At 61.9% G+C, this 24703-nt stretch overlaps 3 protein-coding genes across 10 annotated transcripts; 1 reads left to right on the plus strand and 2 right to left on the minus strand.

Annotated features, from left to right (window-relative positions):
• Positions 1 to 325: 325 nt before the first annotated feature.
• Positions 326 to 10785, minus strand: ATG9A (autophagy related 9A). The gene is made up of 14 exons (XM_032984730.2): positions 10622 to 10785; positions 10272 to 10315; positions 8875 to 8939; positions 8428 to 8589; positions 8181 to 8322; positions 6483 to 7231; positions 6008 to 6161; positions 5602 to 5781; positions 4475 to 4720; positions 3951 to 4171; positions 3421 to 3538; positions 3029 to 3251; positions 2743 to 2885; positions 326 to 2658 (listed from the first exon to the last, which is right to left on the minus strand). The coding sequence occupies exons 1-14, from the start codon at positions 10722 to 10724 to the stop codon at positions 2653 to 2655; spliced, it is 2556 nt and encodes an 851-aa protein (XP_032840621.2). The 5' UTR covers positions 10725 to 10785; the 3' UTR covers positions 326 to 2652.
• A 134-nt stretch (positions 10786 to 10919) lies between these two features.
• On the plus strand, positions 10920 to 18341 carry ANKZF1 (ankyrin repeat and zinc finger peptidyl tRNA hydrolase 1). 6 transcript variants are annotated; one of them, XR_006167060.1, is made up of 16 exons: positions 10929 to 10977; positions 11161 to 11292; positions 11555 to 11655; positions 12047 to 12149; positions 12519 to 12703; positions 12982 to 13097; positions 13372 to 13525; positions 13752 to 13974; positions 14159 to 14260; positions 14468 to 14620; positions 14735 to 14851; positions 15261 to 15534; positions 16021 to 16132; positions 16973 to 17314; positions 17733 to 17993; positions 18155 to 18341. XR_006167060.1 is itself a non-coding variant. In XM_042808508.1 (16 exons), exons 1-16 carry the CDS (start codon positions 10932 to 10934, stop codon positions 17851 to 17853), a joined length of 2178 nt encoding a protein of 725 aa, XP_042664442.1. In that variant the 5' UTR covers positions 10929 to 10931; the 3' UTR covers positions 17854 to 18341. The 6 variants fall into 6 exon arrangements, 5 of the variants coding, with proteins under 5 accessions (XP_042664439.1, XP_042664442.1, XP_042664441.1 ...); XM_042808508.1 differs by having other exon boundaries at positions 16973 to 17140; positions 17244 to 17314; positions 17733 to 18341; XM_042808507.1 differs by having other exon boundaries at positions 17733 to 18341.
• Positions 18342 to 18541: 200 nt separating this feature from the next.
• Positions 18542 to 24689, minus strand: GLB1L (galactosidase beta 1 like). Of its 3 annotated transcripts, none has more exons than XM_042808511.1 (17): positions 24594 to 24689; positions 23825 to 24009; positions 23172 to 23344; positions 22777 to 22927; positions 22477 to 22537; positions 22121 to 22215; positions 21566 to 21746; positions 21431 to 21489; positions 21169 to 21290; positions 20898 to 20938; positions 20470 to 20588; positions 20255 to 20329; positions 20089 to 20178; positions 19837 to 19950; positions 19434 to 19565; positions 18873 to 19088; positions 18542 to 18799 (listed from the first exon to the last, which is right to left on the minus strand). In XM_042808511.1, the coding sequence occupies exons 2-17, from the start codon at positions 23876 to 23878 to the stop codon at positions 18581 to 18583; spliced, it is 1902 nt and encodes a 633-aa protein (XP_042664445.1). In that variant the 5' UTR covers positions 23879 to 24009; positions 24594 to 24689; the 3' UTR covers positions 18542 to 18580. The 3 variants fall into 3 exon arrangements, with proteins under 3 accessions (XP_042664445.1, XP_042664443.1, XP_042664444.1); XM_042808509.1 differs by having other exon boundaries at positions 24454 to 24660; XM_042808510.1 differs by having other exon boundaries at positions 23825 to 24012; positions 24454 to 24660.
• Positions 24690 to 24703: the final 14 nt, after the last annotated feature.

Raw genomic sequence — 24703 nt, forward strand, 5'->3', positions numbered from 1 at the left:
CGCTCCCGCTTATCGCCGCCGCCAGCCCAGCCCTGCGGTGTCGCGATAGCCCCGGCAGCCCCAGCGAGGGCCCTGCCCGCCGCAGAGGTCAGGCAGGACTGGGCGCTGCCCTGCCGGGGATAAATATAGCTCCTGCCTCTCCCCTCTCCGCGGCCCCCGAGACTGAGCTGCGGGGAGCTCCCAGCCCACCCGTGGGGGGGCGGGGGGGGGGCAGGCAGGCACCTCGCAGCCTCCTGCCACCGGCTCGTCCGGCTTCCTCCGTGCCCCGTGCCCCGGCCGGGCAGCACGTTGCTTTAGGGTGAAGGGAGACTCGGACACGGGCAGGGATGGTGATACAGCCCATCTTTATTAGACGGCTATACAGCTGTACAGCAAGGGCGCGGGGGGGGGGGGGGGGGTGCGATACCACGCTCCCCAGGGCCCCCTGCGCCCGCACACCCCGGGAGGGAGATGAAGAAAGAGCAGCTCGCCATGCACACGGGACACCGACGACACAAGCACAACATGCAGCAAGGACACTGGCCTGCTTCTGCCCAGCCTCTCCCCCCTGACAGCCCAGGGAAAGGCCCACACCTCCCCCCCCCCCGGCCCCAGGGCGCTGCCAGCCTTCAGCTGCCCAGCTTCGAGGTCAGCAGCCCCCCACCCACCCCGGGGAAGCCCAGGGGCAGGGTCCCGCCAAGGCTCACCCCTGTGCAGGGCTGGCAGGGGAAGCCATAGGAAAGCTCGGGCTCCCGGGGAAACTTGCTTTCAGTTTCCCTTCACCGTGCCCTGACAGCCTCAAGCCGGAGCTGCTGTGGGGTTGTTGCAGCCGCTCCTCCGTGGGAGGACCCCAGCAGCACCCACATCCACAAACCCTCCGCCTGGCTCAGCGCTGACCCCCCCACTCTGAGCTCCGTTTGGTCTCTCACGGACCCCCGAGCAGTTGCAGCTCCGGTCCGTCCGTCCGTCCTCATCGCAGCAGGGAACCCAACACCCCGAAAGAGCTGGCCCTTGCGTGAGCACCCCGGCCCTGCTCCGGGGTGCACCCCCGCCCCGGGAGCGGGTGGTTCGGCAGCGCGCACCCAGCCCAGGCTCAAAGGGCAGAGGGCGAGCACCCTGGCAGGGGAAGAGCCGGCCCGGGACGCCAGGGACGGCAGCGGAGAGCCTGCGGTGCTTGCGGAGGGCACGGCAAAAGCAAGCGGCCCCGGCCAGAGGCAAGGGGGGAGGCAGGGAGGGGAAAGCAAAGCCTGGCAGGGGTTAGCTGGGATGCAGATCCTCACGAGCCGCCACTGGAAGAGAAGAGAGGGAAACCAGAACGACAGTGGGAAGGTCTTGTCTGAAGCCGCGCTGCACAGCCGGGATTCTGATCGGGGCTGGGCTGGTGTTTGCATCTCCCGTCTGGGTTCGGGGCACCCCTCCTTACCCCCGCCAGGCAGCTGCTTGGTATATGGTCTTCACAGCAGCCAAAGCCACGTTGCAAGCAAAAGGATGGTTTCAGGAGGGAAGAAGGAGCTGGATGACCCCGGGTGAGATGCGGGACAGACTGACGCCTTTGCTTGGGTAGAGGAAGGGCCCCACACCACAGAAACGGCCACATCAGGAGGACAGACCCGATGCAGCACAGCCTGGGCACGGGGAAAAGGCCTTTATCATGCCCGAGGGAAGGGAACCAATACACAGAGCACAAGACCTTCAGGGTGGGCTCTGAGGGGGGGCTGCGAGCACCCCCGGGAGACGCCGGGCTGGGCCACACTGGGGTCTCTTTGGCACTGCAGGAGGGCCCACTAGCAGCCCCCATCCCGTGGGTGCCACGCAGCGGGGAGGCTGCTGCCCTAGCCCAGAGGTACGGCATGGAGGCTGCCAGCTGGGAGGGACATCAGGGACCCACGATTTTCACCCCACTGCCTCTTCCTCATGTGCAGGGGACGGGGTCAGCTGTCGTGAGAGTCGAGGAAGGGCTGCAGCATCCCCAGATCCCGGCCAGAGCGGTTCCCACCAGCTCTAGATCCCGCCCCTACCAACACCAGCAGCAGCCAGGACCCATCCCGCTGCAGGGTGGTGGGGCAGAGGAGCGGGGAACTGCCCCACTGTTGTCCTGCTCTGGGCTGAGGGGCACAACATTGGTCCTCTCCAGGGGGTGAGCATGGCCCTGGGCACCACCTCAGGGCTGCAGGCAGGGCAGGTGTGGTGCTACAGGCTGAGCTAGAGCCCCCCAAACAGCTCCTGCCTTCAGTTTGGAGGCAGGTCCCAGCTCCGGGCGGACATCTGGAGCTGGTGCCATCTCACATCCCTTCGAACAGCAGCTGCTGCCGCCACCGCCAACCCAGTCCACGGCTGCCCGCTGCCAGTCCTGTCACGTCAGCTTTCACAGGCTCTGCAGCGATCCTCCAACACGGACGACACAGATGTGAACACAGACACATGTATGTACTCACACACGCATTCACCCCACCAGAGTCAGAGTGGCGTTGACTTGACACATGGCTGGACACAAAGGTGCCACCGCAAAGCCGCTGGCCTGGCAGTTTTGTCTCTTCGGCAATTGATGGCAACAAAACGGAGCCCGGGGCCATCCAGTCCACTCAGGACGGGAGAAGAAACAGGATGGCGCCACATCCTGCTGCCCAGGCGGCTCCCAGACTGCGACCCCCACAAGATGCCCAGTCTACAGGGCTATACCTGCAAGACAGAGAGGGGATGTGGCACCTATCAGGACCATCCTAAGTACACGTTCCTCCTCTCAGCCACAGCCTTCACCCCTACCTTGTGGATCTGTGGTGGGAGCTCATCCTCTGAGCTCTCCTCCGGCACAGGCTCTGGGTGTCTCGCTGACTGCCCGTCCTCAGCCCAGCCTCCCAGAGGGAGGCGGGAGAAGTGGGACGGGGCTCTGTGTACTGTGCCCGGGTCTGCAGGAGAGGCAAAGAGGAAGATTAGTTCCCTTGGGGGCTGACAGTCTTCAGGGGCAGGCAGGCCGCTCATGCCAGTCCATACAGGGCATCGGATCTGGGGCTCTGACCCGGAGCTCAGACCTCTGCCCTGGCTCCCGTACCTGTGATGCCACCGTATCGCCGCTGGAAGCCGGTCTGCAGCGTGGCCGTCTCCTCGGCAGGCTGCCGCGGCGAGGAGAAGGGGTAGCTGGCAGAGCGAGGGATGGGGACGGGGCCACCCCGCTGAGCGTCCAGCTCCTCATGGGCGCTCTCCCCGCTCTCGTCACTCTCTCGCCGGTGCCAGGTGTGCCGCTCGGGCTCCAGCTGGGCATGCTGCTTGTGCAACTTCAGGCCAAAAGATGAGTGAGTCAGCTGTGGGGGAGGGCCCAGACACCCGAACACACCCTCTCCCCAGCACTGCACACAGACTGGTCTCAGCTCTCACTCACACTGGTATCCCAGTCACTCCAGAGAGGGTACCCCAGTCCTGCCTGCCCAGCTCCAGGCCGCTCACCTCGTGCATGTAGAGCGCATGGAGACTCATCTCGGTGGAGGCGTACTCCGACAGGATCATGCTCTGCAGCTGACCCTCCCAGGCGCTGCTCCCCGAGCTCACAGTCCTCGCATCGGCACTGCCATGGGACACACAAGTGGTGTTTGCTGCCCAGGTGCCCCCAACACCGCCCAGCCCCTCTCCGCTCTAACGTCAGGCTTGCAGAGATCCACTCCCGGGCTGCGTAGGAACAGGCCCTCTGTGGCATCTCCCCAGATTCACAACGTGACCAGCCCTGCTACAGCGCTGCCTCTTCCCTGCCAGGGCTTTCTCACCACAGTGGTACCTACAGGAGAACACCAGAACCCTGACATTGCCCCTTGGTGCCAGTCTAAGCACCTGGGCCTAACTCTGCTTGTGAACATGTCCCTTGCTGTCCCAGGCTGTAGAAACAAATGTCTCCATGCATCTAGGATAACAGGATGGCAATTGGTCAAAGGTTAAAGGAATCTGCAAGGTGTCTGCCTGCCCCTTTCCAGCCTGCAGCTTACCCAGAGGCTGTCATGGCACTGGTGCCCCGAGGCTGGGCTCCCTCTCCATCCCTTCCCGCCATCTGAAAGCTGCTGGGAGGCTGCTGGGCAGACTGGAGCGGGGAGAAGGAACGCAAGGCTGAGGCCACTTCGGAGAGATGGCGGGAGGCCTGTCCATCCCGGCCCATGTGGAAGCCCAGTGCCGAGGAGCCCGCTATCACATTGGCAATCAGGCTGTGCGGCTGCAGAGTTGAAAAGGAGAGAATCACTGTCCTATGCAGACTTGGAGGGCTGATCCCTGCCAGCAACGCAGAACTGAGGCACCGCAGCTCTTTCAGCCCCTCTCCCACCTCACAGGGCCCCAGGACAGCCTGTTGCCTTCTCTAGAAACCTAACAACAGTCCCAACTAGTGCTGATCTATCACATTTGCATCGCCAGATACAGCCTAGGCAAGAGCAAATTTGCCCAGAGGGCCTGATTACCAGTTTGCCAGCACCCAGCAAGCACCCCAAAAAACATCCCGCATCCTCCCCAGCCTGGGCACCTCTGACTCCGACTGCAGGGACTGGATGGAGCTGAAGAGGGCGTTTTCGGGGAGCACAGCCTGCTGAGCCAGCGCCACGCTGCTGTCCCGGTGTACCCGCTCCTTCAGGAAGCCGATGAAGGCCGTGCTCTCGCGGGGCGGCTGCCATTTGGGGTTGGTGATGGCAAAGTGCATGAGGGACAGCTCTGTCTTGCCGTCCTCGGCCTGCTGGTAAATGGAGGCCTCCGTCTTTCCTGCTGACATCCACTGCAGAGCACAGACAGGTAATGAGGGACAGCATCTGCTGCTTGACACCCCCGCCAGGCCCAGGAATCCTGCAGTCTGGGCAAAGCACGCGACACCCAGCACAAGCTGGGCCATGGCTCCACATGTAGCAGGCGCTACACCAAAAGCCCCACACCAGTTCAGCCCTCACAGTCTGGGGAAGAAGCAGCAAGCACAGCGCCTTCCACCTCCACCCCAGAACGTGCACCGCCGCAAAGGAACCTGAGAGATGAGGACTAGTCACAAAATGCAGAGCTGAAAGCCTTGTCTTGCACTCTCCAGCTCGCAGCAGGAGTGGCTACAGCCAACAAATGACTGTTCTTAAAAGCTTCCTGCCAGTGAGACCGACTCCTCTCTAGTTTACAGCCCTGTCACTAGGGAGTCTTTCCTGACAAGTAATCTAAATTCCCATGCACAGGAAACAGATGGATCTCCTTTCCCTCCACACTAGATTTTTACATAATGGAAAATGCTTCTCATCTCCCCAAGGCTGCCTCTCTCCTGGGCACAAGCAGTCCAGGTTCTTTAAGTCAGTTCTCAGTGATCACGCCTTCTAAATGTCCAAATATCCCCATTCTTCTCCCCTGAGGACACAGGACTCTTGGTTGTGAAGACAGGCAACAACATCAGGTAAAGAAACGACAAAGCCTGGTTCACAAAATATCAGGTTAATAATCACACCTGAACCACAAGCGCCTTCTGGGGCCGGTGACCTGTGTTGGCAGCCTGGGACACCCAGCAGAGAGGCAGGTGGCTGGGCTAAGGGCTGCCAGGAGCGGTGAGTTACGGCCTCTCATGGGTCTAAAGGACCAGACACGCTGGTGGGGAGCCCCGGCTGCCCTCCTGCCACCCACGGGACCTACCGCTGGGTGGCCATGCTGGCGCACATCCATCTGGGCAAAGGAGCAGGTGTCACCCACACCCACCACCTCCACCGTGAAGTTGCGGAAGAAGTCAACGATGTCCAGGGACTTGGGCCGCAGGCAGACGATGAGGATCAGGGGGGTAATGATGGGACTCAAGAGCTCCTCCAGGATGAAGACCTGAGCACAGAGATGATGGGCTCAGCACAAGCTTGAGAACGTCAAAAAACCTGCAATCCCAAAGCCAGCCCCCAGCTCCAGCCCTCCGTCTTCTGGGGCAGGGTGTCTCTGAGAAAGCTGCCTTGTTCCTCTGCCAGCCCCGGAGCTGCTCGGCTCTCCGGCAGCTTCTCCCTCCTGCAGGGATGGGGGTGAGTCCCCATCCCAGTCCCACACAAGCCAAGCTCACCGCTTTGTACTGGAAGAGCTGGGCAAACTCGTCCCTGGTCTCATAGCGGTGGGCATTGCCCTGCCAGTGGTCAGGCATGTAGTGGATGTGCGCCAGGATGACTCGCAGCAGCTGTTCTGGGCAGAACACCAGGTGCTGGTCAGGGATGAAAGACCTGTAGGACAGGACAGGGAAACATCACAGCATCACACCTCAGTTCCTGGGAGGGCAGGGTGACTGGCCTGTATCACAGCTCCACCTGTAGCCTTCATGCCCAAGAAGAACCTTCCTGCCAGCTCAGCCCATGCAACCACTGCACCCAAGATCACCACCGCCCCTTTCTTCTGCCCGTCCCCAACTCTCCCCAGCCCTGCCCTTCACTCAGGCAGATTCACGTCCACTGGCAACCAAAGAGCATGTTTGCAGGGACGGTTGTCAGCCCCACCGCTCCCCACAGCACTGCCAGGAGTGCAGGGGCAGCACAGCCCCACCTTACCTGCACACCGTGATGCCCACCCCGAGCAGGGTGACTGTGGTCAGGACATGCTCGACCGCCAGCACATCCTCATCATAGATGGTGAGAGCGATGAGCACAGCCAGGATGGAGCCAGCAAAGAAGGCCACATTCTTGGCCACGATGGTGAGGAGGGGGGAGATAAAGCAGTTCATGTATTTGGAAGCTGGCTTGTACCCCTTGCTGAGGCGTGAGTGCAGTTCGTGGTCCAGCTCGTTGAAGTGACGGAGGTAACAGCGGCCATAGAGAGACCAGCAGCGGGCACCCAGGCTGCCCGGCTCCCGCTTCAGGATCTCTGTGTAGCTGAAGAAGGCGTAGAGGATCTGCCAGATGAGGATGAGGGGGCAGAGGAGGAAGTTAGCAATGCCGATCCAGAGGATGCGAGTGCTGAGCTTCTCAGCCAGCTCCAGGCGGTTCCCAGCCCGCTTGTACTCAGCTTTCAGGCTCCACTCATTCTCGAAGAGGGAGCCGGGTCCCCAGAAGAAGATGAGCTCAAAGTTGTACTTGAGCCCACGCGTGTAGAAGACGGTGTCTCCCAGCAGGGGCAAGCGGAAGCGGATGGGCAGCAGCGACTTGTTCACCATGGCCACCATGTAGTTCTTGAAGCGGAGGATGCGGTGGTAGATGTCCAGCTCTGTCAGCTCCTTCTTGTGGATGCAGATCTGGTGCTCCTTCTGGATCTGCACAATGCGGGCCTGCACCTCCTGCCAGGTGTAGTACGGCAGGGTGGACTGGGAGGGGGCAAGCAGCAAGGTTAGGGGCAGGATGCGTACAGGGGCAGAGGCTGGGCTGAGCCCACTCCAACAGCAGGACCCAGCGCACACCTCGGGGTGCTGACGAGGCACATGCAACACCGGGACACGAGGCACCTCCCTGCACCACTTCAGCCTTAGCGAGCAAACCCCGCTCCTTGGCCGGGTGCCCTTTACCCCTAGATTAGCACGGATGACTTTCCCAGCCACTCACACGCCAGCTGCCTTGGAGGCACGAACACAGCTCCAGGCTCCCATGGGTCCTCCCAGAGCTGCCATTTGGAGTCAACAGGGGAAGGGACTTAAGCAGTGTCCCAGAGGGAGCCTGTGGAAAACCTAGGGGCAAACCAAGCCTCTTGGCTCACCCCACCATCCTCGAGACGCAGTCTTTCCTCAAAAGATGCGCACACACCTTTTGATGTTGTCCATCAGAGCAAGTACTCTGGACTAGGATATATGTGCAAGCCTCAAACCCCATCTTTGACACATCAATCTCCAATGTGGTCTTCACCAACTAGGTAGCTCCATGCCTCAGTTTCCCCCCACACAGTGAACAAGGAAGATGATATTGTCCACAACCCAGGCAGATACGAGGATCTCCTCGTTTATGCCTTCTCTGTTGATAGGCATCACAGAAAAGGCCATCACCAAAGAATAAACATATTGGGTGGCAGATGGCAGAGGCGCATGCCAGCAGGCAGAGAGGCAAGCTGGGCAGAAAGGGGTTAACACGGAATAAGTTGGCTGCTGGTGAAGAGGCTGAGAGAAGACCCGTGTGTTTATGGAGCAGAGGAAAAAGCACTCGGTACAGGTCTCCTGAAGAAGCTGGCACCAGAGAGCCGTGAAGGTGAGCTGCTTCTAAACACCCAGCAAATGCCTCCCACATCCCTCAGCAGCCCCACATCCAGCCCTTGGCCCGGCTACTTACCATAGGGATTTTGAGGGCATTGATGTAGAAGGAGTGAATCTCCCAGTAGCAGCAAATGTTGTAGATAAATTTGACAAGTCGGTGGATCCAGAAAACCCCAGCTATCATCAGGATGCAGATGAGGAAGCTGTTTGCCTGGATTCTGCGAGCAAGAAAAGGCAAGTAGTGGGAGACAGGCCCGGGCGGGTGCCCCGAGTACCTGAGAAAGCAAGAGCAGTAGCTTACATGCCCCCTCCGCTGCCCCTACCTTGCACTGCAGACATTTGGAGGCAGGAAGGCATCTGGCAGAGTCACCTTAATGGGCTCACTGGGATGCTGGCTGTGATTTACGGCTTTGTTGGCAAAGAGGATGTCGTAATCGACGCAGCTGATGAGAAAGGTGGTGAACGCCACCACAAAGATGAACTGCCTGTGAAAAAAGGGAGCAGGCATGAGGGAATCGTTCTTCTGCCCCCAAAATGAGAAGCAGGCAGGGTCGTGTGTCATGGAGATGCATTCCCACAGTCACGGCAGCAGGAAAGCTCAAGGGCACCAGTTCCTCAAAGTGGAATGCAGGTTTGGGGCACGGAAAACCCTAATGACAGGGAGACATGACACCTGTAAAGGGAACCCTCCCGTGCAGGAGCTCGGCAGATTCCTGTGGCTGCTCCCCAGCAGCTGTCACAGCCACAACAGAAGGGGAACCTGCACTTACATGAGCTCAAAGATCTCTCCAATGAGCATGCAAGTGAAGCCATTCTTCTGATGCAGGTTATAGACGTGAAAACTACAGTCAAGGAGAACAGTCTGGAGACTCCTTCCCTCTGACGAAGGATGGAGAAGTTTGTCCCACTGGCATCCGCAGCTCCCCAGACAGTTCTCCCTCCACCACCAACGGAAAATCCCTCCCACCCCTACTCAGCAGCAAGCTGGTTCTCCACTGCAGAGAAACACACTCTGCCCAGGTACAGCACAGCTGGGATAAGAGGACTTGGCTCCAACCAAGCTCCTTTCTTTCCCCACCCAACACGCAGAGAGGGGTCTGTCCCAGCACAGAGCAGAAACTGTCTGCCCTCAGGCCGCACAAGGGTGGGCAGGGCAGGCAGGACAACACAGAGGCAAGAAAGAAAAATGCATTTAATACCCCTAGCACCTGTAGCCAGCACCCTCTGCTCCCAACTCCTGGTAATGTGGTTAGCATAACTAACACCACTTTATAAGGCAGGCAGCCATTCTCTGTGACTGAGTGGGTCACCTATTAGTTCCCTTTCCCTCATTATCAGACCCAGAAGACCCTGTGAACCAAGCAGACAAGCTGAACAGATTTCTTTCCCTCCCTACCAGCCTCAAGATTCCTGAGTGCCAGACTGATTACTCCCTTCTGTGCTGGCCTTGAAAGTCCCAGGCATCTGGCCAACCTGATGGAGGTGATGACCCCATCACAGAACAGGGAAGTGTAACCACACCCAGAACACTGTCCACAAAATCACGGAGTTGCAAGTCCTAAGTGGGAACTTGGACCAGAACAGCTGCTGGACAGTGAGACCCAGGACCCCCCAGTAGCCTGGGACGTCCCCATCATCATCTGCTTCCTCTGAGGCTTGAGTAAGTGACTTGTACTCTTTTATATGGTTTTTGTGTCTAGATTATGACTGTTATACTAATACAGCAAACCATGTATTAAGATATGACCCGATCTGCACAGAGTCCAGGTGATTAGAAACCGTAAGTCGAGCAGCAGTATAAAATTCTGCACTGTTCTACTTATAAAATCGTACTACACTGATTCTGCTTACAGAAATCCTGATTATGAACACTACGCTAATAGTAAAATCCTGTTAAGAAAATAAAGCTTTACTTGAAACTACAACTCAGTACTGTCATCACTCTGCCAAGGATCTCTAGGAGAACCTGTCTGTCCCCTCAGGGTCGGGTGACAGCACCCCACCGGCACGGGGGTTCTGCCACTGCCAGCCCCCCCCGGGAGCCTCCGGGCACCCGACGGGAAGGGGCAGACGCTGCCCCGGCTCCGAGTTACACCAAACCCGGGGCTTCCAGCATCACTGAGGGCCCGGGAGGCGGTGGGGGTGCATCCCGCTGCGAAAAGGATATGCGAGAGAAGAACAGGTCCAGGTTCTCGATGTGATGCCACGGAGCTGCACGAAGGAGAAGCGCCGGGTGAGGGGCCCTCCTGTCCACCCACCCTTCCCGCGGGTGGGGCACAGCCCCCCCACCTCTGCCGCCCGCCCCGGGCCCCCCCCGGCGCCCAAACCGGCCCGCACCCCCCCCCCGCTCCCCTCGGTCTCTGGCTGCTCCCCCCAGCCTGGCCCAGCCTGGATCTGCCCCCCGCTCCCCGGGCACCACCGCTCTCCGAGGCCTCTCCACCGCCTCACGGTTCCCCGTCCCGCTCCCCGGCGGCCAGGCCCCAACCCCCCGGTGCCGGTGCCGGTGCCGCCGCTCACACTTGGCGCCCTCGGGGACGTGGACGAGCAGGTCGCCGCCGCCGGGCGGGGACTCGGTGGAGGAGCTCTCCAGCCGCTGGTACTGCGTCTCGAAGTGGGCCATGGCGGGGCCCCGCCGCCGCCACCGGCCCCGGCCCCGGGCCCGGCCCGCTCGGCCCCGGCCCCGCCCGCCAACGCGATTGGCGGCCGCCGCGCCCAATGGCAGACGCAGGGCGGGACGCGGGACGGCCAATGGGGAGGGCGGGAGGGCGAGCTGAGCCTCGCGGCGGCCCGTAAAGAGGGAAGGTGTGACGTCAGGCAGCGGGGGGTGATGTGTTTCCGGGTTGGGGCGGTGCTGGTCGCACGTGAGCGGCGGGGTGCGCGTCCCTGTTACCGGTGGAGGGATCGTGGGCGGGGAGGGGGGTAGTATGCTCGCGGGGGTAACGGCACCGGGGAGGGAAGGGGGGGGGGGGGGTCGTCCGGTCACCCGCGGGAGGTTCCCGCCGCCCCCGTCACTCAGGCGCGGTGTCGTGTCCGTTCCCCCTCTCCGCCCCACGCAGGAGCGATGCCGGCCCCGGAGAGCAGGTCAGTTTTCGAGGCCGCCCAGGACCCGGCCCTGCTGCGTGGGCTCACCCTCGTCACCGGAACTGCCGCGGAGGCGTGGGCCGCCGAGCCGGCACCGGCGAGCCACGGTGCGTGGGGCTGCGCGGGGGGAGTGTTCGGCCGCGCTCATGTCCGCCAGCCGCGGAGAAGGAGCTGTGCCCCCCAGCACAGCGTGCGTGGCAGCCGTGGGAGCTGCCTGGCGGGTGGGAAAACGGGCTCCTCAGTGTTACCCCGCGGTCCCCGGAGCTTTTCCCGCAGCCACCCGGGTGGCTGAGAAGAGCCCCAGGAGGCCCCTCTCCCCTTGTGCAGCCAGGGGAGCTGCCCGTCTGCAGCTTTTCATCCTTCTTCCAGAGAAACCCGCGGCCGCCAGCAGCAAGGAGAAGGCCCGGGGCGTCCCCGAGGTGATGGGCTGCTCGACCTGCGGGCAAGTGTTCGGCAGCCGGGAGGAGCAGGCGAGTGGGGCCGGGCGGCCAGCGTGGGGTGGGAGCGGGGCTGGCAGGGTCCTGCTGCCGAGGCTCAGCCCCAGCGTGGTGCAGCCCGGCGCTGGCTGCTTCCCGGAGCTCTGCTGCCCACCTCCTGTTGGGATCTGGCACTCGGTGCCTGCGCGCTATTGCTTAAAGTGTCGCTTACTGGAGGTAAATGGTACGTGCGGCACAGGCCGGTGCCTGCTGGGGTTAGCTGTTACGTGGCTGACTCCTTAATGCACTGCGGTCTTCCAGTCAGGATCGCTGCAGGGTCCCAGCACTGGTTTAGCCCTCGGAGTCTGTCACCTCAGGGCCTTTGGTGGCAGGGGTTTCCATGGGCTCCCAAGACCCTGCTGACTCAAACCTCTTTCTTCCACAGACTGAGCACTACCATCTCGACTGGCACCGCTTCAACCTGAAGCAGCGTCTCCTCGGGCGCCGGGCGCTGCCAGTTGAAGTGTTTGAGGAGAAGAGCCGTGCAGGTGAGGAACTGGGCTGCCCCCAGCAGAGCCCAGAGGCCACCAGCGGTGTTGCTGGGGCTGTTCTGTGTAGGGATGAAGCCCTCGGCTTTATTCTTCCTCTGTGGGGTCTCCTGGAGATTCAGCACTGCTCCTGAGCCCTACTGACTTGATACAGGGAGAAGGGAGCGTTCTACCTGAGCCATGCCTATATATACCTGGGGATCCAGAGCCCCAAAATGCTTATCTCCCAGCCCACAGCCCCCTTGTGCTATGTAGAGAGTATCAGATGGGACATTTCTGGGGTTGTGGGGTGGCCCTTGGAGCCACCTGCAAAGTTTTGGGGAAGCTGTTGTTTAATGTCTGCCCTGCTTCGTTTTCTTTCCGTCGCAGGTGACGTTTCCAGCATCTCAGGGTCCGATTCGGAGAGCTCCGATGCAAGCAGCGAGTCGGAGTTGCTGCCCTCTGCCAGTGACAGCTACGGGACCCCCCCAGTCCTCCGCTCCCACAAGGTGCTGCTCCGCAATGCAAAGGGCCAGCTCATCTCTGCCTACCGCTGCGTGCTGGCCACCGGGAAGGCAAGTCACAGCCCAGCGTGTTGGGAGAGGGACCCCAGAGAAGGCAGGTGGCACTGGGGTGTAGATGGCTACCTGACAGTTCCTCATGTCCCATGATGGGAGGAGTGGTCTCTGGTGCTGGGTCAGAGCCCCAGGCTTGCTGGTGGTCTGGTTTTTGGCTCCAGGATGCTCCCAGAAACCTGCTTCTAATGCCAGTAGAGGGGCTGGTCTCTGTTCCAGGGACAACAAGAGGTAATGAGGTGATCCTGTGGGTGCTATTGGGGGTGTCTGTCTCCCAGGGTGACAGTGAGGAGCCAGCGGAGCTGACGGCGTCGCTGCAGAGCCTCAGTGCGAGCACGTGCTGGGTTGTGCTGATGATGGGCGGCGGGCACTTCGCAGGAGCTGTGTTCCGGGGGTGAGTACAGGGGTGCAGAGTTGGTGTTGCCCCTCTGGGCAAAGACAGCTGGGGCTAGGCATTGGGCAGCCATCCCATCCCTATTCCTCCATCGCACTGCTTACCGCACCCTGGGCACCCAGAGCTCCTAGTCTTTGCTTGAGTGTTGGCTAAGTGCAGTTGTGCTGCAAGAGATGTAATAATTTTTAGGGCCCCGGAGGCAAGCCACAAGCCTTCTGGGGTCCCAAGAGCATCAGCTGACCTCCTCTCCGTGCATGCCTGCCCCTCTCTGCAGCCCCCAGGTGCAGGAGCACAAGACCTTCCACTACTACACGGTGCGAGCACGGCGGGGCACAGCCCAGGGTCTACGGGACGCCCAGACTCCGGGGTCAGCACCCAGGTCGGCCGGAGCCTCCCTGCGGCGTTACAACGAGGCGGCGCTGCTCAAGGTGGGGCTGGACCACAGCTCTGGGCTTTTGGCAGGGAGACGTGCTCATGGCTGGCTCTGTGGGGTGGTACCATACCACTGCTGGGCGGCGTGGGTGGGGTGCAAGCTCCGAAAAGGGAGTCAGGTCCCAATTAAGGCTGCTTTGTCCTGGATCTGTCCCAGCTCCAGACCTGCCTGTGCCCACATGTTGTGCTCAGGACCCTGTGGTGCCACCCCTTCCTCCCCAGGATGTTCAGGACCTGCTGGCAGCCTGGGCCCAGCACCTGGAGGAAGCTCAGCGCATCTTTCTCCGAGCCCCGCGCCACAACCGTGTGCTGCTCTTTGGAGGCAGGAACCCACCTCTCACCCAGGGCGACCCTCGCATCTGCCACATCCCCCTCAGCACCCGCAGGGCCACCCTGCGAGAGGTGCTGCGAGTCCATGCCACGCTGGCCAGCCTGCAGGTGTATGGTGAGTCAGCCCAGCCCTGGTGCCCCAGTGCCTGTGGGTCAGACCAGGTGGGGTGACGTAGTCCCTCACGTGTTAGGGGATGCTGCCCCATGGGGTTGAGGTGCCAGTTCTCCAACCCTCAGTCCCTGGAGACATGGGGCCCTCCCTGTCCCCAGGCAATGACAGGAGCACCCTTGCTGTCCAGGGAAGGACACGCCACTGGAGGACATCATTGGGTTGCCCCGGAAGGGCTGGCAGAAGAGGCGGCGGAAAGCAGAGGTGGATCCCCCACAGGAGGACACAAGTGGTGAGTTTTGCTATGGAGCAAGCAGCAGGGTCTGTTACATTACAGGGCCAGATTTGCAGCCCTGTGACAGGCGCTGGCACCACAGTGGGGATCTGCACTGCATGGCCTCACACTGGGCCAGAGGAGGGCAGGGTATGCTTGTCCGAGAGCCCCAAGTGATTTGTGCTGTGTGGGGGGCGTCCAACCCTGTCTTATTACCTCACTCAGCCCCAGAGGAGAAGGAGGAAGAGGAGGAGGAAAGCCCTGCAGGGGAACTGGAGACTGTGGAAGTGACCCTGGGGACCTTGGACCTCCGGGAGTTTGAAGTGATGCCCAAGCGAAACCGCAGAAGGAAGAAGAGGGACAAGAAGGTGGAGAAAGGTGAGTGGGAAGAACTGGCTGAGGACAGTGTAGGAAGGCAGTGGGGAAAGAATTACCCTGGCTGGGGTGCAGGCTAGCCCTGGGCCTCTTCCTCACCATATGCTTCCCATGCAGGGCCCCGTGCCAAAGAGGCGGGATGCCCTGGTACCCAGTGTGGGCAGCCTGGCCTGGAGCTGGTGACAGAGCTGCAGGGGGAGGCTGGGACTGAGCCCCTTCCCTGGGACAATGGAGGTAAGTGGGGTCAGGAGCTGGGCCGGATGGGTGCCTGCCTCCCTTGCTGCTGGCTTTGCAGCGGGTGAAGAGCACGTTGTCACGCAAGCGCCCAGAGCAGCTGGGCGTGGGATCGCTGTAGTGCAGCCACCTGCCTTGGAGTGAGCTTTGTGTTCAGAGCAGTAGCTCTGAACCCTGCTGGGGCAGGCAGCACCCGGTGTGTTAGGGGGGATTGGAGAGGGCTCAGATGCTGCCAACAGCACCCAGCAATGCCATGTCATGTTGTCACAGACTGAATGTGCTGGAGATCCTGTAGTGCCCAAATCCAGCTAGTGCAATGATGCTTCAGTTGTGCTGCGTGTGTTTCTTAGACCAGAGCACTGTTTTGCCCAGGGACCCATCAGATTCCCCTCCTGTTCTTCCCTCACAGGAGACCCTCAGACCCAGCTCCGCGATGCCCTGTTCACCGCCTGCAAAACGGGGGATGTGGGGACGCTGCGGCACCTCCTGGTTGTGCCAGAGAACGGGGCCCTGCGGGTGGACAGTGAGGGTGGGGAGGACACACAGCCCCTGGATATGCCCCGCTCCCTGCTCAACCAGCCCATGGATGAGCGTGGCAGCACCCTGCTTCACGTGGCAGCACGGGCAGGGAAGGCCGAGGCTGTCTGCCTGCTGCTGGAGGCAGGGGTGGACCCTGCCCTCAGGTATGGCTGCAGGACGCCCAGCAATTGGCAAGCACAGCCCTTTCTGTAGGAGCCCAGCAGCTCCCTCCTGTCTCAGCCACGGGAGACTGGTGCCAGCATTGTTCTGGGACAACTGGGGTTGGTCTTGCTCAGCCGGGATGTCTGAGTTTGTTCTGGGAGGCCTCAGAGCTGAACCACTAGTCTCTCTGCCTGCTTGGTCTGGCACAGCAGGAGGTGGGCACTGCCCCAGGGTGCTCCCAGGTTTTATTGGTAGACAGTTTGGAGAGGAGGGCTGAGACCACTCTTTTTGCAGGGCATTCGAGATGCAAGAAGAGGGGGGAGGATTTGGGGGGATTCTGGTGTACGGATAAGCAACTTTCCACTCCTTTGCTGTGATACTCTGGCCTGCGGTACCCATCAGACATCCCTGGGAAGTCGCTGGGTTCACAGCCCAGTGGTACGTAGGCAGTAAGGTGGCAGGGTGAGCTGGTCTTCCTTGTCTCGCAGAGACAGGCAGGACAGGACCCCCTACTGTGTCTCTGCTGACAAACCGACCCGCAATGCCTTCCGCAAGTTCATGGTGGACCATCCAGACAAGTACGACTACAGCCGTGCCAAGGTAGGTGCCTGCCCTCTGCCCTCACCTGCTGGGGGCTGGGGGGACCCCAGGGCAAAGCGTCCCTCACCCACTGTCACACCCTGCTCAGACAGGGAGACAAGGGGCTTAAGTTTGTACATCCCCAACAGAGTGGGCAATGATGAGACAAGTCTCAAAGTCCATGCACAGGCATTTATTAATTTCATACAGTGTACTAATTGGATACATGATAATCAGCTAAGTATATGACGAATTATGGTAAGTGATTTAACGTGCCTTGAGTTAATTAATGGTAATAAGGGAAAAGGGGAAAAAGAAGAGTGATAGAGAAATAGAGATCACTGGTCTGGGTTCCTGCATTGGTCCTGTCCAAATTTGTCAGGGATGCATCCGTCTGCTTTACCTTCTCCTTTTCCTTTCTATCTATTGCTTGGTCTTGTTTTCACTCCTCAACCCCTGCCTCAATTTATACACCCTGTCCTTGGGTCTGTCCCCCAGCTTGACCTATGTACCTACTACACATCACATGTATGGGGAGGAGTAAGGCACTTCATGGGATAATGTAATTAGCATGATCTTCTTAATTTTCATTAGCATATCCCCAGCTGCATCTTGTGCTAATCAGGCTGCCTTACCAGCTCCAGGCTCCACGTTATCCACCCTGTGACTATAATTTTGTTACTTGTGAGTGTCTGAGGCATTCCTCGGCTCAAAGGGCCTCTACTCCCCCTCCGTCCCTTCTTTCTTTCTCAGGCTGTTTTTCTCAGTCCCTGTTTTGGGGAGTTACAAGTCGTCTCTCACCCCCGCTCGTGCCGTTGCCCCTGGCTCAGTGGGAGATGCTGACTGCCCTCTGCCCCCCAGGTGCCAGGGCCCCTGACACAGGAGATGGAGGCCAAGAAACTGGAGAAGAAGCGGGCACAGAAAGCCCAACGGAAGCAGCGGGAGCAGGCGCAGCGGGAGGAGCGGCAGCACCGGGAGCAGGAGCAGGAGGAGAAGCAGCGGTTCGCGGCCCTGTCCGACAGGGAGAAGGTGGGGCCGTGCGTGGGGAGGGGGGCCAGCCCGGCCGGGGCAGTGCCGGTGCGGTGGGCTCAGCAGCTCCCAGGGGGTGCTGAGCTGTGTCTGTGCTCCCCAGCGGGCGCTGGCTGCCGAGCGGAGGCTGGCTGCGCAGCGGCAGGACGCCGGCACAGCTCCTGCCAACATCAGGTAACGGCCCCCGCCGATAAACTCTCCCACGTCAGCACAGCTGTTCCCTGCCCTTCTTGTTCCAGTTCTCGTTTCCAGTCTAAAGCTATTCCTGTCCACTCAGTTCCCAGTAGTGCCTGCGTAACGGCTTTCTCCTTCTTTTGCCCTGCCCCCCTGAAATATTTTGCAAATGACGCCTTGGTCAGCCAGATCTATGGCAAGCCAACCCCCCAGCAACTCCTGTGCCCGTGTCCCTTCCCTGTGCCACCCCGCAGGCTGGAACATGATGAGTGAGCACATCACTCCTGTAGGACGAGGAGCCCCAGCTCCCTCACGCTGCCGGTGTCTCATGTCACAGCCTGGGCAATGTGTCCTCTCCTTCTCTAACCCTCTTGCAAGTGTCCCCTTTGCTCAGGGCCACCTCTGCTCTTCCCTGCAGCCGCTGCTGGTATTGTGGAGAGTCCTTGCTGGGCCGGGTCCCTTTCCATTACCTCGACTTCTCCTTCTGCTCCACGGCCTGCCTGCAAACCCACCGCCGGGCCCGGGCTGGTCACACATAGGGCTGGGGACTGCCCCCACCCGCCGGGGACCAGCGTGGCGGAGACACGGCTGAGCACTGGCTGCGCAGCGAGGGAGAGCCTGTGGAGCAGCGCTGGTCAGAGGGACGGAGCTGGCCATGCCCCTCTCCAGGGCAACTCAGGCAAGGCTGGGGGCATGAATTGACATTGGTCTCTGGCTGGTGACCCTCAGGACATTACAACTGAGAGGTGCCTGGGCGCTAGTGTGAGCTGCCAGGGCTGTTTTGTGGCCTGGCTGCAGGCAGGGGTCCTTGTGCCAGTTTTTCTCATGGGTACATTCTAGGCTGTTGCCCGCGGCAGATCCTGACCCTGCAGCTCTGAACTACCTGTGGACACCTAGACTGTGCTTTGCCCTTTCCTTCTCTGGATGCTACCAGCATCTCAGCTGTATCATGTTAGCAACTACCTCCTCTGCCTGCATTGTTAATAAAGAGGTGCCTTGACCCCCTAGGCGTGGGGGGAATCAGCAAGAGTGCTGCAACTATTTGGAACAGGTGTGGGATTAACATGCAAAACAAGCTCAGTGTTGTGCCCCTTTCTGCTTAGCACAGACCCTGCCTGGCCCCAGAGGAGGGCAGGAGCTCTGGATGTCTGTGCCAGGACCCGTGCCCCTTTCCTAGGGCCCTGCAGCCCCTCCACTCCCCCCTGTGCTTCACCAGCCCTCCGCAGCCCCAGCGAGAGGTGCTGCTGGTGCCCAGCAGCCCTGTGTTTATTCTGTGGCCTCAGGGCTGTGGCTGAGGGTCCTGTTGAAAAGGGGTCGGTCGAGGAAGAGTAAGAGAGGGGTGGCGGGTGCCCCCTCCAACTCCAGCACTGTGATGTTGTTAGGGCGGCCAGCATGCAGCACTGAGCTGGGCACAAAGAGGGTCTGCTGGGGCCCACGGCAGGGCCAGTACCGGCCCAGGTTGAAGCCATTTATCCACAGCTGGCCCTGGAAGATTGAGACAGGACTGAGCTGTGCCCCCCTCCACCCTCACCCCCTCTCCTGGTATGCACCGCCCTACCTTGCTCCAACCTGGGAACTTCACAAAGGTGTCACAGGCGATGCCAGGGGTCTCAAAGGTCCCAATGTAGAAGGCTGGCCCCGCTCTGCCCCCACTGCTTGATTTCGGCAGGGCAGCATGGGGCCAGCCCTGCCGGATGGCAGTGTCTGTGGCCAGGGGGTAGATCAGCCAGTTGCTGAGAGGGCTGGAGTCCAAGGAGAGGTTCCCCAGCAAGCCCTGAGATGGAGCAGGGGCCAAAATGAGGTGGCAACAGAGGTCTGCCACAAGCAGGAGGATGCTTGGCTTCCCCAGGGCATGTCCCCCTCACGGCAGTGGAGGTGGGATGGGATCCCTCAGAGGGGCTGCACAGCTCTGGCTGCCATAGGGGCAAAACTAGGAGACAGGTGACAACCTCAGCCTTGTCCTGGTGGGTTTGCTAGGACCAGGGGAGGGGATGGTGTGAGATTAACCAGGCAGCAGGTCTGGGGGCGGCCCCCCCATGGCTGGGTCACAAGAGGGGGTGTTTGGCCATGCGAGTGCCCAGACCATCCCCTCTAGAGCCCCGGGGCCCTCTCCCCTCACCTTGAAGTCACTGATGTTGGCCCCAAAGTTGATCCTGCCCATGTTCTCCAGGAGCACATCCAGGGTGTCCCCTGCTCTGCCCGTCACATGCAGCGCTGTCCGCCCGTCCCGCTCCAGCGTCCCCTGGAACTCCTGCAGCCACAGGGTCAGCGCTGCTGTGCCTGGATCCCCCTGCCCCAGTCGCTGCCAGCACTGCTGCCTGCTCTCTCGGAACCAGCCCAGGCTGCCTTCTGCCCCCACAGGGGACAAATTTGGACCGGAGGGCTACCCCACAAGGGCTCAGTGTGTTTCTCGGCACCCTGGCTGTCCCCGAGGCCCTGGCAGAGCACGACTCCGCTGTCGGCAGGTCCCACAGCCCTCCCGCAAGGCCAGGCCAGGGACGGGTGTGCTCCTGCTGCCTCACCTTCTGCAGCATCACATAGGCACGGTCACAGACGCTGTGGGCAGGAGCACTCAGCGTCCCTGGGTCCAGGACATCCTGGGGCAGCTGTGTGCGGTACAGCACAAAGCCATGGGCCTGCAGGACACAGCAGAGTGGCACAGAAAGGGAAATGGGTCCGGAGACGAGCCCTGCTCCTCGACTCTGGAGCTAGGGCAGAGCAAACAAGCCTAGGAGCATCTTCCTCAGGGTCCCTCACTGCACCCAGCCCCTCACCTGCTTTGTGGCCTCAAAGGTGAGGGGGAACTGGCTCTGGATGGGCCCAGAGGGACACAGCACATCCAAGACGTCCAGGAGGTCAGCATACTACAAAAAGGGGTGGGCGCTGGGCAGCTGGGCAGTGCCAGGCAGGGGCAGCACAGCCCTCAGGGCAGGCACTCACCTTCCGCAGGGCCACCCAGCCGTAGGCGTATTTGGGGGTGGCGGGTGGCATTGGACCGACTGGCAGGGTCTGGAACTGAACAGCAAACTGTCAGCTGTCGCGCCGGGGTGAGCAGGGAGATGTCCCCTGCCCCGCCACGTCCTTCTGTGTCCCCACTTCCCTGGCACAGGCGGCAGTGCCCAGTGCTGTCCCCCTCCTCCTGCCAGGCTCCGCACCTTGCTGATCACTGTGCGGATGGCAAACAGCTTCTCGGTGGGGTCTCCCGCCTCTGAGAGTGGGGCATCGTAGTCATAACTGGTGGTCACTGGTTTGTACTGATCCTTGAAGTCAGCACCTGGCCAGGGAAGGGATGGGAGCTGGAGGAAGGGGCTCTGGCAGAGCCCAGGGCATGAACCCCAGCCCCAGGCTGGATGCGAGGCAATGTGTGGGGGGGGGGCACCACCCAGAACTGGGGGCCCCTGCCTGGAGACAAAAGCAGTCCCCAGGAGGGGACAAGCTTGGGTATCAGGGCCCTTGGCTATGTGTCAGCCTGGCCTATGAGACGGAGTGGGAGCCTGAAGCAGCCTCCTTGGAGGTGGCCGAGGAAAATCCCCCCAGCCCCACAGTGTGCCCTTCCGCCTCCCCAGGGCAGGGCCCTACTCACCACTCCAATAGGCGAAATTGGTCCCCCCGTGGAACATGTACCTACGGGACACCCCAGAGAGCCCTGTCAGCACCCCCCAGACCCGGCAGGGGCTCACCAGGCACTGCCCCCACCCTGCTGCACCAGCAATCCCGGCCCTGCCTGCCTCCCACTGCCCGAGCCCTGCGGGATGAAGGCGAGAGGCAGTGCCCACTCCGATGCTGACAGAGGGGAGGGAATCGCCCCCCCAGGCTGTGGCCCCCCCCCACCCCCCAACCAGCTGACTACTTGCATGTTGACGCTGGCTCCCAGCCGCAGCATGTCCTCCAGCCCCTGGGCCACCAGCGCCGAGCTGGTGCTGGCGTGCGCTCCCCCCCAGTAGTCCAGCCAGCCCGTGTAGTACTCGGAGTTCACCTGGGGGACCAAGGGACTGTCACCTGCCCGGAGCTGGGGCTCCCGGCACTCCTCTGTGAGCCTCACCCCCCCACCAGCCCTTCTGCCTCCCCAAAGCCATTGCAAGTCATTCCCCGCCACAGCGCCCACGCCAAGCTCACCAGGGGCCCCTTCGGCTCGACCCAGCGCTGGGCACCAAACGCCTCCGTCACATTGGAGCCTGCGGAGGTGAAGGGAGGTCGGAGAAGGGGGGAGCCGGGACCCCCATCCCCTCTCCTCCTCCCCCATAGGGGTACCTGGCCCGAAGTCGATGGTGGCGTAGAGCCCCTGCAAGGTGCCGCAGCGCAGCTCCTCCGCCCGTGTGCCGTCGGTGGTGAAGAGCACCACCTCGCTCCCCAGCAGCACCCGAAAGGAGCCCAGGAGGTGCTGCAGGTACCCATAGTCGCAGGCGTAGTAGCTCCCGTATTCGTTCTCCACCTGCGAGCAGGGCAGGGGCTGGCACCCAGCGTGCACATGGCAGGGCTGCAGCCAGGTCCCACCACCCACTGGGACAAGCACCCAGCTCCCCCCATCCCTCCTAACATTGGATGGTGTGACAGCCCCCAGGTGGGTCCTGAGAACGACCTTCCAGCTCCATCAAGACTCCCAGCTCTGCCAGTGTCCCTCAAACTACTCTGGCAGGTACCCCAGATTCCCAGCCCTTGGATTTAAACCCAGGCACAGAGTTCGGGAGGGATTTATCTATGAGCTGTGCCAGACGAGGTCATGGCGTAGGGGTTGAGATGGCTTTTTGGGGCACACCCAAAGATGACCCAGAGCAGGGCAGGGGGCTGGGTCCCACAGCACCCTACCTGCACGCTAATGATGTTCCCCCCATTCTGGTACAGGCGTGGCTTGATTTTGGGTAACAGGACATGGAGCCAGGAGTCCACAGCTGCCAGGTAGGCTGTGGGGACAGAGGGTAGCCCAGCTTGGCTGCAGTGTCCACCCCAGCCTACCCACAGCCAGCCCTGCCAGGAGAACGATAGGACAGGGCAGGCCCGAACGCGATGAGGAAGCAGTGATGGAGGGTGAACTATGGGGGTCCCAAAAGATAGAGAAGAGACCATGCACACAGGGCTGGCAGGTGCACAGAGAGAAACCAGCGTGCTGGGACTGGCACCAGGCTGTAAGGACACAGTGGCCGGAGCCCCGTCCCAATGCTCACCGGGGTCGGAGGAGCGCAGGACGATGTCTGGTTTCCACAGGAGCCAGGCAGGCAGGCCGCCCTGGAGAAACACGCACGGCAGAGAGGGAGGCAGAGAAACTGCTCAGCAGCCCGAAACCCAGCCAGCACAACGCCGATGCTCGGCCCTGGAGGGGCACGTGCCCCGGGGGGCAGCAGCCTGGGCACGGCTGGCACGGCACCGCGGTCAGCGTGTCAGCCAGAAGGGCCAACCCCCCCTGTGCCCTTCCCAGGCCACCCAGGACCCCTTTAGGGGTCCCAGGTCTAGGGGCTGGGGCTCACCATCTCCCACTCTGCACAGATGTAGGGCCCCGGCCGCAGGATCACCAGAAGCCCCAGCTCGGCTGTCAGGTCCAGGAAGGCTTCCACATCCCGGTCCCCGGCAAAGTCATAGACCCCCGGCAGCGGTTCGTGGTAGTTCCAGGGCACGTAGCTGGGGTGAGAGGGGAGATCAGCACGCGGGGGCTAAAGGGCACCCTGGCACGACGGGGTGCCACCCCACAGGCTGGCCCCTCTGCTCCTCAGACCTGGGGGTCCCAGTCAGCCCAGTGCAAGGGCTGTTCCCCGCTCCCTGTGATCAGGCAACACCCTTGCCTCTGTCCCTACTCCCGGGACCCCAGAGACCCCCGAGGCGTGGCTGTGGGCTGTGCGCCGCCGGGGCTGCCCCCATCACTTACACCTGCACAGCGCTGAGCCCACTCATGTACATCTTGAGGAGCCGGTCCCTCCAGGCGGGGCGCGGGACGCGGGCGTAGTGGATGCTGCCCGAGATGTAGCGGAAAGGGGCACCATCCTTGCGGAAGCAGTCCCCCTCGTAATCCAGCTGGAAGGAGCGTGCCAGGGGGGAGGCCTGCGGGAGAGGGGCAGTACTGGGGGGGCCGCAGACCCTCCCCAAGCCCAGCCGCCCCCTCCTACACTCCCTGCAGACAGGGACTAACAGGGGCTGGTTCCTGGGGGGCACCTTCCCCATCTTCAGCGCAGGGATGAGGCAGGTACCACGCTGTCCTGGGAGAGCAGGAGGGACAAGCAGGGCCACCATTTGCACTGCCTGATGCCCTCCCCCCCTCCCCCCCCTCGCTAATCAATCACCAGGAGGCTGAGCTGGTGGCATTTTCGGGGGACGGGTGCCGCTGGGGATGGGTTCTGAGAGGGCAGGCAGGGAGCTGAGAGCGCAGGCAGGACATTGGGGCGGGACACAGGGTGCAGCAGATGGGAGCCACAGCAGGAAGAGCAGGGAGGGAAGCAAGGCAGAACGCGGAGCCGTCCCAGCAGAACCTTTGCAACTCAGCCCCGCGTGCTTTTCCCAAACTCCCCACCCCTGTTTGCTGACCTGTGTGTGCAGGAGCCCTGCTGCCAGCAGCACGGTGAGAGCCGGCAGCCTCATCCTCGCTGGGCGCTTGCTGGGCCCGGGATGGGGGACGAAGTGGGACGTGGACACTGTCAGCACATGATCCTTCTCCGCCAGCTCCAGGCGCTTCCTCCAGGTCCAAGTGCAGGCAGCTGGAACACTCCTTGCTGCTGGGAAGGAGTGTGGGATGGAGGGTGAGCGGCTCTGGCCCCCCCCAATACCTGGGCCAGCTGCACATCACCCCCCTCAAAGCCCACCCAGCCCGGGATGCTGGCAGCACCCCACCGCCCAAGCCAGCTCCAGCCGGCTGACACATCCCTGGTGCCCCCCGGAGTGGTGGGTGACACACATGGCGGGGGACGAGGAGCCTCGTAAAAGTGTCACCACCAGACAAAACGCCTTCGAGGGAGCACAGCCCACTCGTTTCATCAGAGAGGTGGTGATGGAAACCTCGGTCGTAGCTCCGTTAAGGGGGGGAAAAGGAAAAAGTCCCCGGCCCGAGGGCTGGAGCCTGGTGCCGGGGGTGCCGGGGAGGTGCCGCAGGGCAGGGTGATGCCACCCCTGTCCCCTGCCCCGCCGACCTGCCCGCCCGGGCGAGGGGCTTGGCTCACCGGGGCCAGCTCCGGGGCTGCGGCTGCCGGTACCGCCGCCCGCAGCCGGGGACGCCACGTTCCGTCCCGGTCACAACGCGGGGCGAGCCCGGGGCTCGGCGCTGCCCCCCCCCGCCGCGCTCCCCGCAGCCCGCCCGCACCGGAGGACGGGGCGTGCGACTCCCGCCGCGGCGGCACCGGGGGCCGGGAAAGCTGTAGCGCCCCGCCCGCTGGGTGACGCGATGGGTGACGCGATGGGTGACGCGATGGG

This window comes from Tyto alba, unplaced genomic scaffold (assembly GCF_018691265.1).
Source record: "Tyto alba isolate M040663 unplaced genomic scaffold, T.alba_DEE_v4.0 Super-Scaffold_7, whole genome shotgun sequence".
In the NCBI taxonomy this organism is placed as follows: Eukaryota; Metazoa; Chordata; class Aves; order Strigiformes; family Tytonidae; genus Tyto; species Tyto alba.

Bases quoted from the DNA above. Each gene is read 5' to 3' on its own strand.
- ATG9A (XM_032984730.2), bottom strand. From the start codon at position 10,724: ATGGCCCACTTCGAGACGCAGTACCAGCGGCTGGAGAGCTCCTCCACC. The intron at 6,162-6,482 runs GTAAGGTGGGGC...CCTGTCCTACAG, and splicing joins GTGGGCATCACGGTGTGCAG to GTCTTTCATCCCTGACCAGC. The intron at 4,721-5,601 runs GTAGGTCCCGTG...TGTGCTCTGCAG, and splicing joins GCCAGCATGGCCACCCAGCG to TGGATGTCAGCAGGAAAGAC.
- ANKZF1 (XM_042808504.1), top strand. From the start codon at position 10,932: ATGTGTTTCCGGGTTGGGGCGGTGCTGGTCGCACGTGAGCGGCGGG. The intron at 14,852-15,260 runs GTAAGTGGGGTC...CTTCCCTCACAG, and splicing joins CCTTCCCTGGGACAATGGAG to GAGACCCTCAGACCCAGCTC. The intron at 15,535-16,020 runs GTATGGCTGCAG...CTTGTCTCGCAG, and splicing joins GGGGTGGACCCTGCCCTCAG to AGACAGGCAGGACAGGACCC.
- GLB1L (XM_042808511.1), bottom strand. From the start codon at position 23,878: ATGAGGCTGCCGGCTCTCACCGTGCTGCTGGCAGCAGGGCTCCTGCAC. The intron at 23,345-23,824 runs GTCAGCAAACAG...CCTCTCCCGCAG, and splicing joins CAGGGCTCCTGCACACACAG to GCCTCCCCCCTGGCACGCTC. The intron at 19,951-20,088 runs GTGAGGGGCTGG...TGTGTCCTGCAG, and splicing joins CCTTTGAGGCCACAAAGCAG to GCCCATGGCTTTGTGCTGTA.